General features: G+C 43.8%; 2 protein-coding genes across 2 annotated transcripts in view; both read right to left on the bottom strand.

The window, feature by feature from the left end:
* Positions 1-1276: 1276 nt before the first annotated feature.
* Positions 1277-9712, bottom strand: slc25a11 (solute carrier family 25 member 11). Its single transcript, XM_080023754.1, has 9 exons — positions 9539-9712; positions 6988-7140; positions 6289-6406; positions 5903-5991; positions 5558-5648; positions 4919-5009; positions 4702-4801; positions 4160-4211; positions 1277-1736 (listed from the first exon to the last, which is right to left on the bottom strand). The coding sequence occupies exons 1-9, from the start codon at positions 9601-9603 to the stop codon at positions 1581-1583; spliced, it is 915 nt and encodes a 304-aa protein (XP_079879880.1). The 5' UTR covers positions 9604-9712; the 3' UTR covers positions 1277-1580.
* A 1790-nt stretch (positions 9713-11502) lies between these two features.
* LOC307247432 (voltage-gated potassium channel subunit beta-2-like) overlaps positions 11503-15234 on the bottom strand; it is a gene marked incomplete at both ends in the record, with an annotated part of 10679 nt that continues 6947 nt past the window's right edge. Inside the window, 10 exons of the mRNA XM_080023585.1 lie at positions 11503-11595; positions 11739-11827; positions 12069-12189; positions 12415-12509; positions 13647-13767; positions 14095-14180; positions 14354-14440; positions 14586-14629; positions 14748-14792; positions 15032-15076. Of these exons, the coding sequence (XP_079879711.1) occupies positions 11503-11595; positions 11739-11827; positions 12069-12189; positions 12415-12509; positions 13647-13767; positions 14095-14180; positions 14354-14440; positions 14586-14629; positions 14748-14792; positions 15032-15076 (826 nt within the window). The remainder of the gene's footprint in view (positions 11596-11738; positions 11828-12068; positions 12190-12414; positions 12510-13646; positions 13768-14094; positions 14181-14353; positions 14441-14585; positions 14630-14747; positions 14793-15031; positions 15077-15234) is intronic.

Raw genomic sequence — 15234 nt, forward strand, 5'->3', positions numbered from 1 at the left:
CACAGAGTACTGATCTACTGATTTTACTGATTCATTATTTATTTTGCCATATAGATGCTAAATTCATTTACTAAAAAAAAACTAAAAAAACATGTGTAGCTAAATATTCAACAACGGTGTTTGGTAGGGATTAAACACAGACACGGTCTTCACTGATAAAATTGTTTCCAGTTACATTTGCATTTGGAAAGAAAAACCTAAACGTAAAAACCTCACAAACAGCAGAACCACATCCACTTCCTGTATCTTACTTCACTTCTTGTCTTAGGGCAAGTTCAACTCAATACACTCACTTATAAGTTCCTAATACTGTATATATAGATATATACATATATACTGTGTATATATACTGTGTGTGTGTGTGTGTGTGTGTGTGTGTATATATATATATATATATACATACATACATATACATATATACACACACACACACACACACAAAATATATATATATACATACACATATAAACACACATACATATACTGTGTACACACACACAAATAATATTAAAAAAATGTTATCCATGGTCTTTCAACCTGAGAAATACAGAAATCTTTCTGAAATGAGACATTTCCCTGAGATTTCCCGCCTTAAAGAGTAATTCCAGCGGAGGGAACGTGTCTCATTCTGAAAGGTTTGAGACCCTGCTCAGTCACAGCAGGGCTCTTAGTGGGGATTGGACGACCAGTTTGAAACGTTCCTTTTATTGTGATGTGGAGCCACTAAAAGCACAAATCTACATCAGCAGCTCTAAGCCAATTTACACCAGTCGATGGCGCTGCTGAGCCACTCACTATCCATCGTGGCCATTGAGTTACATTTGTAAAGAGAGGTCGTCGTTAGAGCATTATCTTTGAGCTGTAAAACTAAATATACAACATAAACCCTGGTCACGAGATTAACGTTGCTTTACAAATGTGATCAAATCTAATCATACCTCGAGCTTTCTTGGGAAACGGCGAGCTCAATATACATTATGGGATGTAGCCGACTGTCTGCTGTTCAGCCTCTTGCGGTCATATTGCACTTCCTTGCTCAATATGCAAATAAGCGTGTATTCCAGAGAGCAGGGCCTGATCTCAAAATATTTTTAAAAAGTATCATTCAAATGATGAATTATTATAATTATGGGCGCATGCAAAGGGTCAGGACTGGTGCTTGGGACATTCACTGACCAACAATGGCTTTAAAAAGATATAAAGCAGTGCAGTAAACACACACACACACACACACACACACACACACACACACACACACACACAGAACAGTACAGGGTTTAAAGGCTCAGATTGACGTTCATTTTATTGAATCCCGTCTCCGCGTCTGTAACTGTAACCTTCGTTACCAAGCCATCCCATGATTCTTTGTGTAGAGGGGACGGGGATGGGGGATTATCACGAATGTACAAACAAGTTTTCAATCAAGCACATCCCTATCAGAGGTATATTACAAATGATAATTCATCTTTTGCATTACAAAATTGATTTTCTCACTTTAAACACTGCTGTGTGCGGTGTGGTGCGGTGTGGTGTGTGGAGGTGTTTAACATTTAAGAAGTGTGCGCGTGTGTGTGCGTGCGCTAGCGGTCCAGCACGTAGATCTTGTAGAACTTGTTCATCTGTTCGAGGAAGATGAAGGTGAGGACGGTGTGAGGACCGAGGCGAGCGTAGTACGGAGTGAAGCCCTTCCACAGCGAGAAGAAGCCTTCCTTACCTACCACCCTCACCAGCACCTCCTGGAGAGACAGACGGGTGGAGGGAGAGAGAGATGGGGGTGGGGGGGGGAGACAGGCAGGTGGAGGGAGAAGGACATTGGGTAATGTGTTTGAGAAGAACGTTGTTTTTCTAGTCACCATAAACAGTTAAATACATAAAAGCGATGTGCATTAATGTTTAACATTTTTATCACACGTTTGTTAACTGTGTGTTTAACATGTTGATTCGATTTGGGCGTCGCCCTGATCTCGGCGGTGACTGCCGTTTGCACTAGTCCGGCGGCAGCGTGTCCTCCCTCCGTTTGGCGACCATGCAGCCACTTCCACCGTCTTTCTGCCTCCGTTTCCTCCCGATAGTTTTCACTGTCACGTCCCGCTCTTCAACCGCCTCCGGTCCCCTCCAGGAGGCGCGTCCGGCCCAGACCCGGCGGAAGGCCGCGTGGGGCTCAAAGAGAAGCTCCGCGGCCAAGCTCATGGGCCGGGCCGCGTCCGGGCCCAGGGACCCCGACATGGGCGTCCCTTCAGATGTTGCTTCCATCTTCTCCTCGACGAGCTCCCCCTCCTCTCCGTCAGGTGGCCGTAACAATATCCCTTCCTTCGACCCGGAACGGCGGGTGGAGGGGCTGGGTGCTTCCTGCTTGTGAGCTTCTCCGGTAGAACTTAGCGTCCGCGTGGCCAGGCCGGAGCTGCAGCCTCTTCGGAGCGTGCGTGCGCGCGTCCCCTTCGCCGCTTTGGGGGGGTTTCATGGCGGCTGGCATTTCCTCCTTGGTTGCGTTGCCACCGTCCTCTTACCGTTTACCTGTCCTCACGGGCACACGCGCGTGGACGTGCCCCAGCGTCATGGGGGAGAGTTGTGACGTCACAACAGACATTACAGACATAGCAACCCCACGGTTGCTACAGCTATTGCACGTAGGACCGGATTTACACAGAATGTGAAAACCGATCCGACGGTCGGCTATTTTATACATGTAACTTCTTCACTTAGTTTTAAGGCCAGTGGCTTCCGGTCACAGTGGCAAAATTTGTTGCAAGAGTTGTAAAAATAATAACCCATCCGCAGCCTTCATTGGATTCGGAAATCTTGCGGCGCAGAGGCGCTGAGCTTATCACATGCTGAATCCAACTCTCCATAGAAACGCATGAGACTTCCGGTGAGTTCTTGTCATTTGTCGGATTCAATGTAAAGCTAGCTACACAGATCAGCCACAGCACTAAAACCACCGATAATAAACAACTAATATTTTAAGCTCCCCCTGGTGACGCCAAAACGGCTGTGACCCATGGAGGCATGGCCTCCACAAGACCTCTGAAGGTGTCCTGTGGTATCTGGCACCAAGACGTTCGCAGCAGATCCTTTAAGTCCTGGAAGTGGAGAGGTGTGGCCCCCATGGATGGAGCTTGTTGCTCCAGCACATCCCACAGACGCTCCATCGGACCCTAACCCCGCCCATCCACAGGATGTAGAAGAAAACGTGATTCATCAGACCACCACCTTCTTTCATTGCTCCATGTTTCAGTTCTGACGCTCACGTGTCCATTGCAGGTGCTTTGGGTGGTGGACAGGGGTCAGCATGGACACTCTGACCGCTCCCATACGCAGCAAGCTGCCACGCACTGTGTGTTCTGACACCTTTCTATCATAGCACCATTCACTTTTTTACCACTTTGTGCTACAGTAGCTCTACTGTGGGATCGAACCAGACGGGCTAGAATTCACTCCCCACATGCATTAATGAGCCTTAGGCGTCCATGACCCTGTCGCCGGTTCACAGGTCGTCCTTCCTTGGAGCACTTTTGGTCGGTACTAACCACTGCACACCAGGAACAACCCACAAGACCTGTGGTTTTGGAGATGCTCTGACCCAGGCGTCGAGCATCACAATGTGCTCCTTGTCCAAGAGGCTCAGATCCTTACGCTGCTTCAACACATCAACTTCAACAACTGACTGTTCACTTGCTGCCTCATATAATAATAATATATAACAGTGTATATATATATATATATATATATATATATATACCCACCCCTTCACAGGTGCCATTGGAACCAGATGATCAATGTTATTCACTTCACCTGTCAGTGGTTCTAATGTTGGGGCTGATCGATGTATAAGCAACATCTTGTGGTTATCGTCAAATTTTGACAATTTAACAACGTACCTTCATCAAGTTTCAACATCCTCATGGAGAATATGTTTTTTTTAAGTTTGCTACTTCATTCTAAACGAATTAAGTGACTTTGTCTGCCACCATTACACTCCAATCCAGGATCCATCTACTCCAGCCCATGTTTTTGCATTTGTGTTTGTATTTATTTCATACTTTATATTTGAACTGTGACAGAATTCCATGGTTCATTGTGTGTTAACTGTGTATTTAACATGTTAATTACATGTGTAATCACTGATTTAGTTACTTCTGTATTGTAAAAACAAACTTACCAGGCCATTCTTATACTCTGGCTTTCCGTCTATCATCCTCATGTTCTGAATCCTGAGAGACAGACAGGCAGAGAAAGAGAGACGGTGAGAAAAGCAGAGAGAGCGACGGGCAGAGAGCCAAACACACAAGCGAGCGAGACAGAGACAGCCAGACAGACAAAAAGACAGGGGGAGAGACAAACAGATTTAGAGAGACAGACTAGGATGGTAAATTATATAGCCGACCCTCGTTAAATGATCATTCTCTGTCATGAGACAAGATTAAACCAGAAGGCACCGTCCCCCGGGAAAAAAACCCAACAATTAAGGTGTTTTTTATTTTACTGGATATTACAAATTGTAATTGTAAAGAAGGGGAATCACAAATGTGCTTTTACACTATAATTTTATAGTGACGAGCGAAGCAACTGAAAAGTCCCGTTTCTCCAGGAGCCTTGAACACATCATGGAAGACAGTCAATGATAACTAAACAACGCTTCATGTCTTTATACTTCATAGGGTGAAGGGTCGGGGTTATGAATTATGGGATATCATTCATCACCTGGTCTTAACAATGTCGACAGGCATTGATGCTGCCGTGGTAACCAGGCCGCTGATCATACTGGCACAGAAGTGACAGAAAATATTATCTGCAAAGTAACCTGAGCGAGAGAGAGAGAGAGAGAGAGACAGGTCAAGAGAGAGAGAGAGAGACAGGTTGAGGGATAATTGATAAGAAGCAGATAAACACACGAGTGACTTGATGGTTCCATGAGTACCTGAGTCCAGCAGAGCCTGTTTGGACTGGGAGTATGACGCCAGCTGAGCAGCGTTGACCACCACAGCACGAGCCATGGTGGGAACACAGCCCTGAAACACACCATAATACTACATGATATACACTGATATAGTACAATAACAAAACACGAATATTAATACACATCGTAATACCACATGATATACACTGATATAATACAATAACAAAACATGAATATTAATACACATCATAATACCACATGATATACACTGATATAATACAATAACAAAACATGAATATTAATACACACCGTAATAATACATGATATACACTGATATAATACAATAACAAAACATGAATATTCATACACACCGTAATAATACATGATATACACTGATATAGTACAATAACAAAATATGAATATAATAGACACCGTAATACTACATAATATACACTGATATAATACAATAACAAAACATGAATATCAATACACACCGTAATACTACATGATATACACTGATATAATACAAGAACGAAACATGAATATTAATACACACCGTAATACTACATGATGTACACTGACATAATCCAATAACAATATATGAATATTAGTACACACATACTACATCCTACATGGGCAGTGAATAATTAACAGCCTTACCCTCCACAGTGTTGCAACACCTTCCTCCCGGCTGATCCGCAGCAAAGCGTTAAAGACATTAGTGTAGCCTCTCCTCTGGTCCACAGGCAGCCTGCGCGCACGCACACACACACGCACACGCACACGCACACACACACACACACACACACACAGGTTAACAGATCCCTTATCACAATATGTGATCTCTGTGTAGTATTTAATATGTCAATATCAAACCTTCCAACGTCAGAGGCTCAATGTTATTGTAACAATTTTAAATAACAACATTTCAACTTCAGCGGCTACAAATATTGCTAATCGTGTGTGTGTGTGTGTGTGTGTGTGTGTGTGTGCGTGCGCGCTGACCGTCCATCTGCTGTCATCCTGATGAGGGCGACCTCTGCTGGCGTTCCTACAAAAGCGCCAGTGGCTCCCGCTGTCATACCGATCAGTGCCTATGGAGACACCATCACATGAGGAAATTATGTTAGCACTACACACACCATCACATGAGGACATTATGTTGGCACTATATACACCATCACATGAGGACATTATGTCAGCACTATATACACCATCACATGAGGACACTATGTTAGCACTATATACACCATCAGATGAGGACATTATGTTAGCACTATATACACCATCCCATGAGGACATTATGTCAGTGCTATACACACCATCACATGAGGACATTTTGTGAGCAGTACACAACCACCAACACGTGAGGACATTATTTGTGTTCTAACCTTCATCAAGAAGTTGGGTGGAGTTCCATCAGCCGCAGTCATCTTCTCAAACAGAATAGTGTAGATTCCTAACCGAGTGGTTGTGTACGTGGCCTGACGGAGCAGGCCCGCTGATAGACTGCACGCACACAAAATATCAATCGCATTCAAATTTGTATGATCATAAAACTCCCTTTAACGTTTCATGAATTTCTATACGCACAGACGCCTTATAAGATTCAAGATTCAAGAGGTTTATTCGTCACATACGTACATATACATACTTTCATACATATATGCAGTGAAATGTCAATGCAACGCACCCGGTGATTACACACAATATGTCCTAGACTGAACACAGTAGCTACCTAAGAATTTCTACTTGACCAACTAACTGATTCCTAAAACGTAATGCAAGTCGAATACTATAGAATAAAATCAAAATATATAGAATAAAATAAAATAAAAATTAAATAGAATAGATAAGGGGATAGGCTTATGTATATGGGATCGGCTAATTATGTATATACAGATATGTGCATTAAAGTGGCATGTGAATAAAGTGAGGTAGTGTTTGTGAGATATACAGCACAGTATACAACAGTACGGCGCAGCAATACGGTAACACCAAACCCAGAACAGTGACACCGTATGCGGTACAGTACGCTACATACAGTACAGAACCACCACAGCCGCGTCGGGATATTATATACGTCTTACCCAGTGTAGATACCACCGACTCCCTCATTCCGCAGGATGGAGGCCAACGCGTGGAAGCTGGTCTTGTACTCTCTGGCTTTGGAACCCTGACCGCTGAGCTGCATCCTGTTTTTCACCAGGTCCAGAGGTTGGACAAACACCGTGGCCCCCATACTGCACACACAAAGATGACACTTCAGTTGATGCTTCATCGTCGTACAAATACACACAAGTTGTTTTCTTCCATCATTTCATCCATCATGGGAAATTACGCCTTGCAGGTGGTGTCGACGATTCTCCTTTTCATCTTAGATTGACTTAAAACACACCCGCTGGCCAGTCATTTTAAACAGCTACAGTGCACATTTGTACATTAAGGGGTAATTCTGTGTTTTTTCTTTAGTGGAACATCTTAGCTGTTTTGTGTATTACCAAAGTGGCAGTTTGGTACTTTTAGATGGCCATCTTAAGCAGTGCTTCCATATGCTCATTTAAAGGTTCATCACAACATTGGATTGGCATTGGCAGATAATCAAGATTGCAGTATCTGTATCGAAAAAGAAAACGTGCCATTGTGCAATCTCTAATATACAATATACAACACACACACACACACACACACACATATGTGAAGTATATGGGGAGAGGTTTAACACATAGGGCAAAGTTGAGCATGAAGCTTTGTCCGTCACAGGTTACTTATAATGACCATTTTGTTTTTGGAGATAAAAACCTTCCGTCACCATAGCAACAATGTCAATAACAATAATAATTATAACTGCAGGCAGCAATACACGGGGTCCAGTTTATTCATTTAAGGTACATGTTACAATTTTGTTTTTTTTCTGAAATGCATCAAAATTGACTTAACTTACAAACATGGAGTTATGTTCATGTAATTCGACCAATCAAGCTGTCACGACATTACATATGAAGCATTCCCATTTCTAACAGACGTCAAGTATTGATTTTAATTTCGAAAGTGACATCATTTGTGTCATATGAGATAGGTCAGTTTTAAATAGCAGTTCTAAATAGCTGAGCTAACAGTCCTAATTATGTTTGTAGGTTGTAAAGTAGAGTAATTTGGAAATGTGGACAAGAAATAACAAGACAAGTCGGATAATTGTTTTATTAAACAGTTTTCCAAACAGCGGCACAAAATAATCGATACACAGGGTCCGGTTTATTCGTTTTAGGCACGTGTTACATTTTGGTTTTTTTGTGTAATGCAGTGAAATATACTGAACTTATAAACATAATGTAGTTACGTTCATGTAATTACACAAATCAAACTTTTATGACATTACATGTGAAGCATTTCCATTTCAAACAGCCATAAACACTAATGGAAAAACGTATGTTTTTCCATTAGTGTTTTTTGCACCGTATGGACCCCGAATAAATATAATTATAATAATAATAATAATAATAATTATAATAATACTACAGGAGAGGATGAGGGAGAAGTGAGGCGAGGCTCTGGAAAGTGTCACATTAAAGGTTGATCGAATTCACTACGTTGAGTCTTCACAGCTCAGTGAAAGTCGTCTTCTGGAAAAGAAAAGAAAGCACCAGACGGACAAAGCCCCGTTTGATGATCCAACCTTCTTCCACAGCGTCCTAAAATTCCTTTAACGTAAACGTCGCTAAAAAAAAACAAACATGTAAATGCACGAATTATCGTCTCGTTAAACGACCGTACAAAAACTCCAGTTTCAGTTTAACTTGTCTGGTGTGTTTATGGTCATGAATTATGTCCATCGGCCCCATGACTACGCAGATATAAATACTCTATGTCATATTTATACATGACATTTGCAACTTTTTGATCAGTGAGGTTTGGGCAGAACTGAAATCCCTGTTTATCCAGCTCGCAGTCCGTCTTGAGGAGCTGGTGAAGGGTCCTAACACCACAACAGCCTAATAATAGACACACAGAAGGGGGACACCAGGGGGAGGGCAAAATCCAACGATCACCGACTATCGATAAGCGTCTCTTATCAATACTCGGTGGTCCGACGGACGGCGTCATGCTAGCACACGCCGCCCTCTGCGGGTCTCTGAGCCGACAAACATCACCTTTTCCCCCGGGGGGAGGCTGGGACCGGGACCGGGACCGGACCCTGGAGGATCTGGACTTCAGATAGTGTACTACTTCAGTAATTGTGCAATAATTTCAGACCTACCCATCCATGTTTATCCAAACCTGTATTATAGTAAACACATGTATTAATCCTAAAGAGGAGTATCCATCTATATTTACATGTACTACCCACAGCCAATGTTCGCAGCCATACCGCCTCCTATGCATTGAGTACATTCAAGATTCAAGTTGTATATTGTGTATGTTTTAGTATATTTTGTTCTATTTTTTAAGGCTGTGAAGCTTTTTTTTTAATGTTAAATATCTGTGCAGCAATGCACATCCCCTTTACCAAGACGAATTCCCGGTGTATGAGAATGAACTTGGCCAAACGACAACACTGTGGTTCTGATGTTGACCCGGGCTAAGCTAGCCCGACGCAGTGACCGCTATCAGTAGCTTAGCCCCGGAGAGTTCCGCACCTACCCGGCCAAGCCGCCGAACAGGAACTTGACGGCCTTCGGGGAGGTCTTGGGCTTGGAGTCCGCCATTATTATTATTTTTTTAGACCCTTCAGTCCGAGCCGGGCAGCGTGGGTCACCTGCGGCCGGGAGGGTGAGCTTCGGCGTCGGTGTCGGTGGGGGGGGGGGGGGGGTTAAACCGCGCAAGGTGACTCCGCGGGAGCGAGCACGTCGGCGGACGCCGCGTCGCGGAGTCAGCGCAATCACGAGGCCGAGATCGCGGGCACGAGCACGTCGGTGCCGTACCACTCGGTTCTGGTTTCGGGGGGTGGGGGGGGGGCTCCCAGGTCAGAGGTCATGGTTCAGGGTTTGTTTTGTGCAAACAGGGTGGCGACACTTGTAAAACAATGAAACAGGAAATGCACAAACAACCTCCAAATTTTAAATCACACTGTCATATTCCACCGCCTGCCAGCGACCATACAACCAGACCATAATCAGAGCAAACTGAACGACCACCTGCACACATTGTAAATTAGGGTCATTACTGTTCATTGTGATCATAACTAGTGTTTATGGTACATATATAAAATTATTTTTTTTTTTTTTAATTTACATTATTTATTAATTATTTTTGTTCTGTACGTACTGAGTGACTGAAAACCCGTGGTTAAAATCCTTGTGCGTGAAAGCATACTTGCACAATAAAGCCAGATTCTGATTCTGATTTTACTTATCCTGTGCATAAAACACATTTTGTGTTTTCTGCGTTTTTCGAGACTGTTCAGGCCTTTTTTATGCTCATCAGGTGCTGCATCCATGACTTGCATGATGCTTGATTAGTGGAAATATTAATCAATATCCCCTTTTTTTTCCTTTTAATACAGCTTTTATTCATTTTTTCACAGTATAGTATATACATATAATCACAGGACATCTATGTGTATATACATATAAATTTAATATATATATCGTAAAATGGATTGTGTGTGTGTGTGGTGTCCATATGGAGGTGTTTAACATGTAATGTGAAATGTGTGTGTGTGTGTGTGTGTGTGTGAACGTGCGCATGGGTGTTCATGTGTTTATGAGTGTGCATGCGATCAGTATTAAAAATCAAATCTGTGCAAGGGGTCACAACATAAGTTTCAGGGGCAAACACTTCACATTTAAAATGAAATCATTAAAATTAAATGAAAATAAATGTAGAAGTAAATAGATAGAATATACAATCCACTCTACTATACTTACTATACTATTTGCTATATATAATATAGTAAATAATAAATAAGTAAAGATCCTAGGGGTAGAATACCTATGTATGCTATTCTCTGTACATTCAAAGTAGCAATAAGCATGCAATAATAATAATAATAATAATAAATAATAAATAATAATAATAATAATAATAATAATAATAGTAATAGTAAGAGAAATAATAATAATAATAATAATAATAATAATAATAATAATAATAATAATAATAATAATAATAATAATAATAATAATAATACGGCCAGTTGGCCAAAGTTGGCAGGCCTGTTTATAACCTGTAAAGAATTTATAATATGTACTGTACTATGCTGTCGTTAAAGCTCCTCTACAGCCGTCGATGGAGTAAATAAACATCTCATGATGTACATCTTAATGACATATTAAGGAGGTGCGGGTGGGGTCATCTCTGCCACAGACACTTGTACCTTGACGTCAGAGTGCCTTTTCCGAGGCATTATGACATCACAGGTCACATGTTTAACCTCTAGATACTGCGACCATTTCTGTTTTAAGAGGTAAGAGGAAAAGGCTTCATTCTCCTCCCTCCCTCCCTCCTCCTCTCCCGCCTCCTCTCCTCCCTCCTCTCCTCCTCTCCCACCTCCTCTCCTCCCCCGTCCTCCTCTCCCACCTCCTCTCCTCCCTCCTCTCCTCCCTCCTCCTCTCCTCCTCCTCCTCCTCTCCTCCCTCACTCCTCCTTCCGTCCTCCTCTCCTCCTCAGGTTCGTGCCTCCCTCTTGTTGTTGTGTGGCTTGTTGCCAAGCAACGTGTCCATCTCTGTGATGAGCGGTGGAGTCAACTGAGATAAAACCTGGTGGATGGAAAGAGGGAGTGAGAGTTGAAAAGAGAGAGAGACAGAGAGGAGGGGGGAGGAGGGAGGCTTTAAGTTTTACCTGAGAACAACGGAATGTGCTTTTTTCTTTTCAAACGAAAGGAGGAAAGAAAGGTTCTGACCCTGAGAGATCCGAGGTTCTCCAGTAACTGTTCTGTGTTTGAAACTCCGAGAAGAACCGAACTCACTCCTTCATTACGAAGACACCAGGCTGAACGACAGACGGACAGACAGACAGATTGACAGACATATAGTATATTTTTGTAGTTTTATACAGTAGCATTAGCATGATAACACCAAATACTATTGAAGTTACCAATGTTTTGCTCACATCAGGCCTCTTAACACACACACACACACATACACACACACACACACACACACACATACACACACACACACACATACACACACACACACACACACACACACACACACACACACACACACACCTATAGCCAGCTGGGCAGCGGTGCATTTCAGTCTGTCGGCCAGCAGGTGGAGCTCTCTGATCTTGTCCAGCTGCTTCTTCCATTCATCGCTGCAAAGTCTTTCTTTGAGCCATGCATAGCCCTGCACACACACACACACACACACACACACACACAGACACACACACACACACACACACACACACACACACACACAAACGCAAAGTTTAAAAGAGTTACTGTTTGCAGTCTTTTTTCAAGCTCGACTACAGTTACTCAATTTTTGCTTGTGTGTGTGTGTGTGTGTGTGTGTGTGTGTGTGTGTGTGTGTGTGTGTGTGTGTGTGTGTGTGTGTGTGTGTGTGTGCCTTCATTGCAGCTCTAGAACTCTCTGGAACACCTTCGTTATATTTTCCCGTCAGCAAACCACAAGCTAATGGAGACCAAGTCATCGCTCCAACACCTGAAAAAGAAAGAGAGAGAGAGAGAGAGAGAGAGAAAGAGAGAGAGAGAGTGAGAGAGAGACATTAACAGAGCGTTACTCACAGTAAGCAGCATTTCAAAGGAACAACATGTAACTAGTGCTCAGTAAATGATACCCAAAGTGTTGACCACAAAGACTACATAAAAACAACATCTACTTCCACTCCATCAACCATAGTTTTAGAGACGTGTGACTGAGAGAGTGTCCCTGTTACGCACAGTGGGTTTTCTTTCTAACATTCAGTTAAAAAAACGGAGGAAAATAAATAAATCTACAATAAAAACACACTGTTTTTATTTGCTTTGTCTGGACTGAAGATGGCTCTGATCTGAGCTGTGGATCGTGATGCTCAGCGAAATGGTACGGTCCACTTTAGGTGTGTCTGAAATCCTATTGCAAGATTATTCCAGGTATGAACATGGGAGATATATTGTAATCTTTACATTTACAGGTAAGAAGGATTCATAAATGTTCCGACCCCACGACCTGTTGTTTTTACCTCTTTTGGAAGGGTCCAAGTCTTAATTTGTGGGGCCCCCTCAATCACCCCCGTAATTCGAACCTTGCGTGTGTGTGCGGGCGTGCACGCATTTGCGTGTTTGTGTTTGTGTGCGTGCATGCGCATTTGTGTGTGTGCGCGCGTGTGTGTGCGCATGTGAGTCTCCGGGTGCGCATGTGAGTGCGTGTGTGCACAGGTGTGTGCATGTGCAATTGTGTCTGTGGTTGCGTGCGTGCATGCGTGCGTGTGTGTGTGTGTGTGCGTGTCTGCATGCATGTGTGTGTGTATGTTAATGCATGCGTGGGTCTGTGTGTGTGTGTGTGTGTGTGTGTGTGTGTGTGTGTGTGTGTGTGTGTGCACAGGTGTGTGCATGTGCATATGTGTGTGGGGGTGCTTGCTTGCATCTGTGTGTGTGTACATGGGTGTGTGTGTGTATGTATGTGTACGTGCATGTGTACATGCGTGTGTGTGTACATGCATGCGCGCGTCTGTGTGTGTCTGTATGTTTGCGTGTGTGAGTCTGTGTGTGTGTGTGTGTGTGTGTGTGTGTGTGTGTGTGTGTGTATGTGTGCTTGCATGTGTGCGTGCGTGCGTCTGTGTGTGTGTGTGTGTGTTACCTATCTTGTGGTAGAGTTCAGGCAGGTGAAGCTCCACCTTGTCCCTCTGGAAGTAGTGATACTCTGCCTGCTCACACACGGGAGGGATCAGATTGAACTGCCGGGCCACGGAGTACGCCTCCTGGTGGACGCACAGTGACAGCGTGAGCAGACGCAGACGTACACGCTGGAAAATACTACATTGTGATCGGTCAAAAGACGGCTGGATACGTCCAATTTCACATCAATAACAGTAAATTGCTTCACGTGGAGGGCACGGTGGGGTTTTTTTTGGAGGCTGAATAGTTTGCGAGGTGGCCGTGTAATGAGCAGGATAATGTGCAGAGAGACGGTAATTATCACAAAATGACCTCCTTCAGAGGGATCCACCTGGTCGCCCTGCGGGGGGGTTGGTCGCCCTGCCAGGGGGTTAGGAGCCCTGACTAGTACACGCCTCTCTCTCTCTCACCATGATCTCCATGACGTTCCACCTGGATGTCCCCCAGTACATGGCCATTCCCTGCTCGATCACAAAGGTCATTGCACGCACCACCTCTGCAAACACACATTAAAACATGTTAAAGATATATATTTCTACAATATATATATATATATTGAGAAACCGGCCGGGTGCGGCAGTGGCGGCTTTTCCGGAAAGCGAGGAAGCGATCTCAACACAAACCGACTCCTGTGTGTGTGTGTGTGTGTGTGTGTGTGTTTGTTCGTACCTTCCATAGGTGAGTTGATGTCCGTGCGGTTCGCAAACACGATGTCGACATAATCCAATTGTAACCTGGACAGTGAACCTCGAAGACCTACGGTTGGACGGACGGACGGACGGACACACACACACACACACGCGCACACACACAGCACATGCACACACGCACGCAGCGTCAGCCCATTTAACGGGAGTCCTTGCTTGTTGAAGGTCACAGCAAAAGGTTTCAAGGGCACTACCTTCAATGATATGTTTCCGTGACAACCCGCGTTCAGTTTCCGCTCTGAAAGACACACAATGTGACACACATCACACACTGCACAGACACATTATCCACAGAGTACACACTGACACACACACACACACACACACACACACACACACACACACACAGTACTTACTGTCCCCCCCAATAGATTTTGGTGGTCACCACATAGCTGGACCTCCTGACAGACAGACAGACAGACAGACAGACATGAGCTGGCTGTAGTTATTAATACTGGTCATGTTACAAATGCTCTGAAAATCCAAGTGTTGTCAGGTTATGTTTTAGTTTGGGACATTGAAAGCTCCCATTCCAGCACTAAGCTCAGAGTTCAGGGAAGTCGTTGTGTGACTACGAATAAATAAATGATCATTTGAAGAAACATTATTTGAACGGTTGGTTAATAGACGTTTCTCTCACCTCCATCCCTTCTTCTTCAGGATGTTACCGAGGGTCTCCTCGGCTCTGTGTGGGGGAGGTTGATTGTGATTAAGGGCTATATAAATAAACTTGACCGATTCAAAACGCTGACTAGTCTGTCTGAGGCTCCGCCCACATGCAGACCGAGGCCCCGCCCACATGCAGACCGAGGCCCCGCCCAAATGTAGACTGGGGCCCCACCT

Source organism: Zeus faber (assembly GCF_960531495.2).
Source record: "Zeus faber genome assembly, chromosome: 22".
Taxonomy (NCBI): domain Eukaryota; kingdom Metazoa; phylum Chordata; class Actinopteri; order Zeiformes; family Zeidae; genus Zeus; species Zeus faber.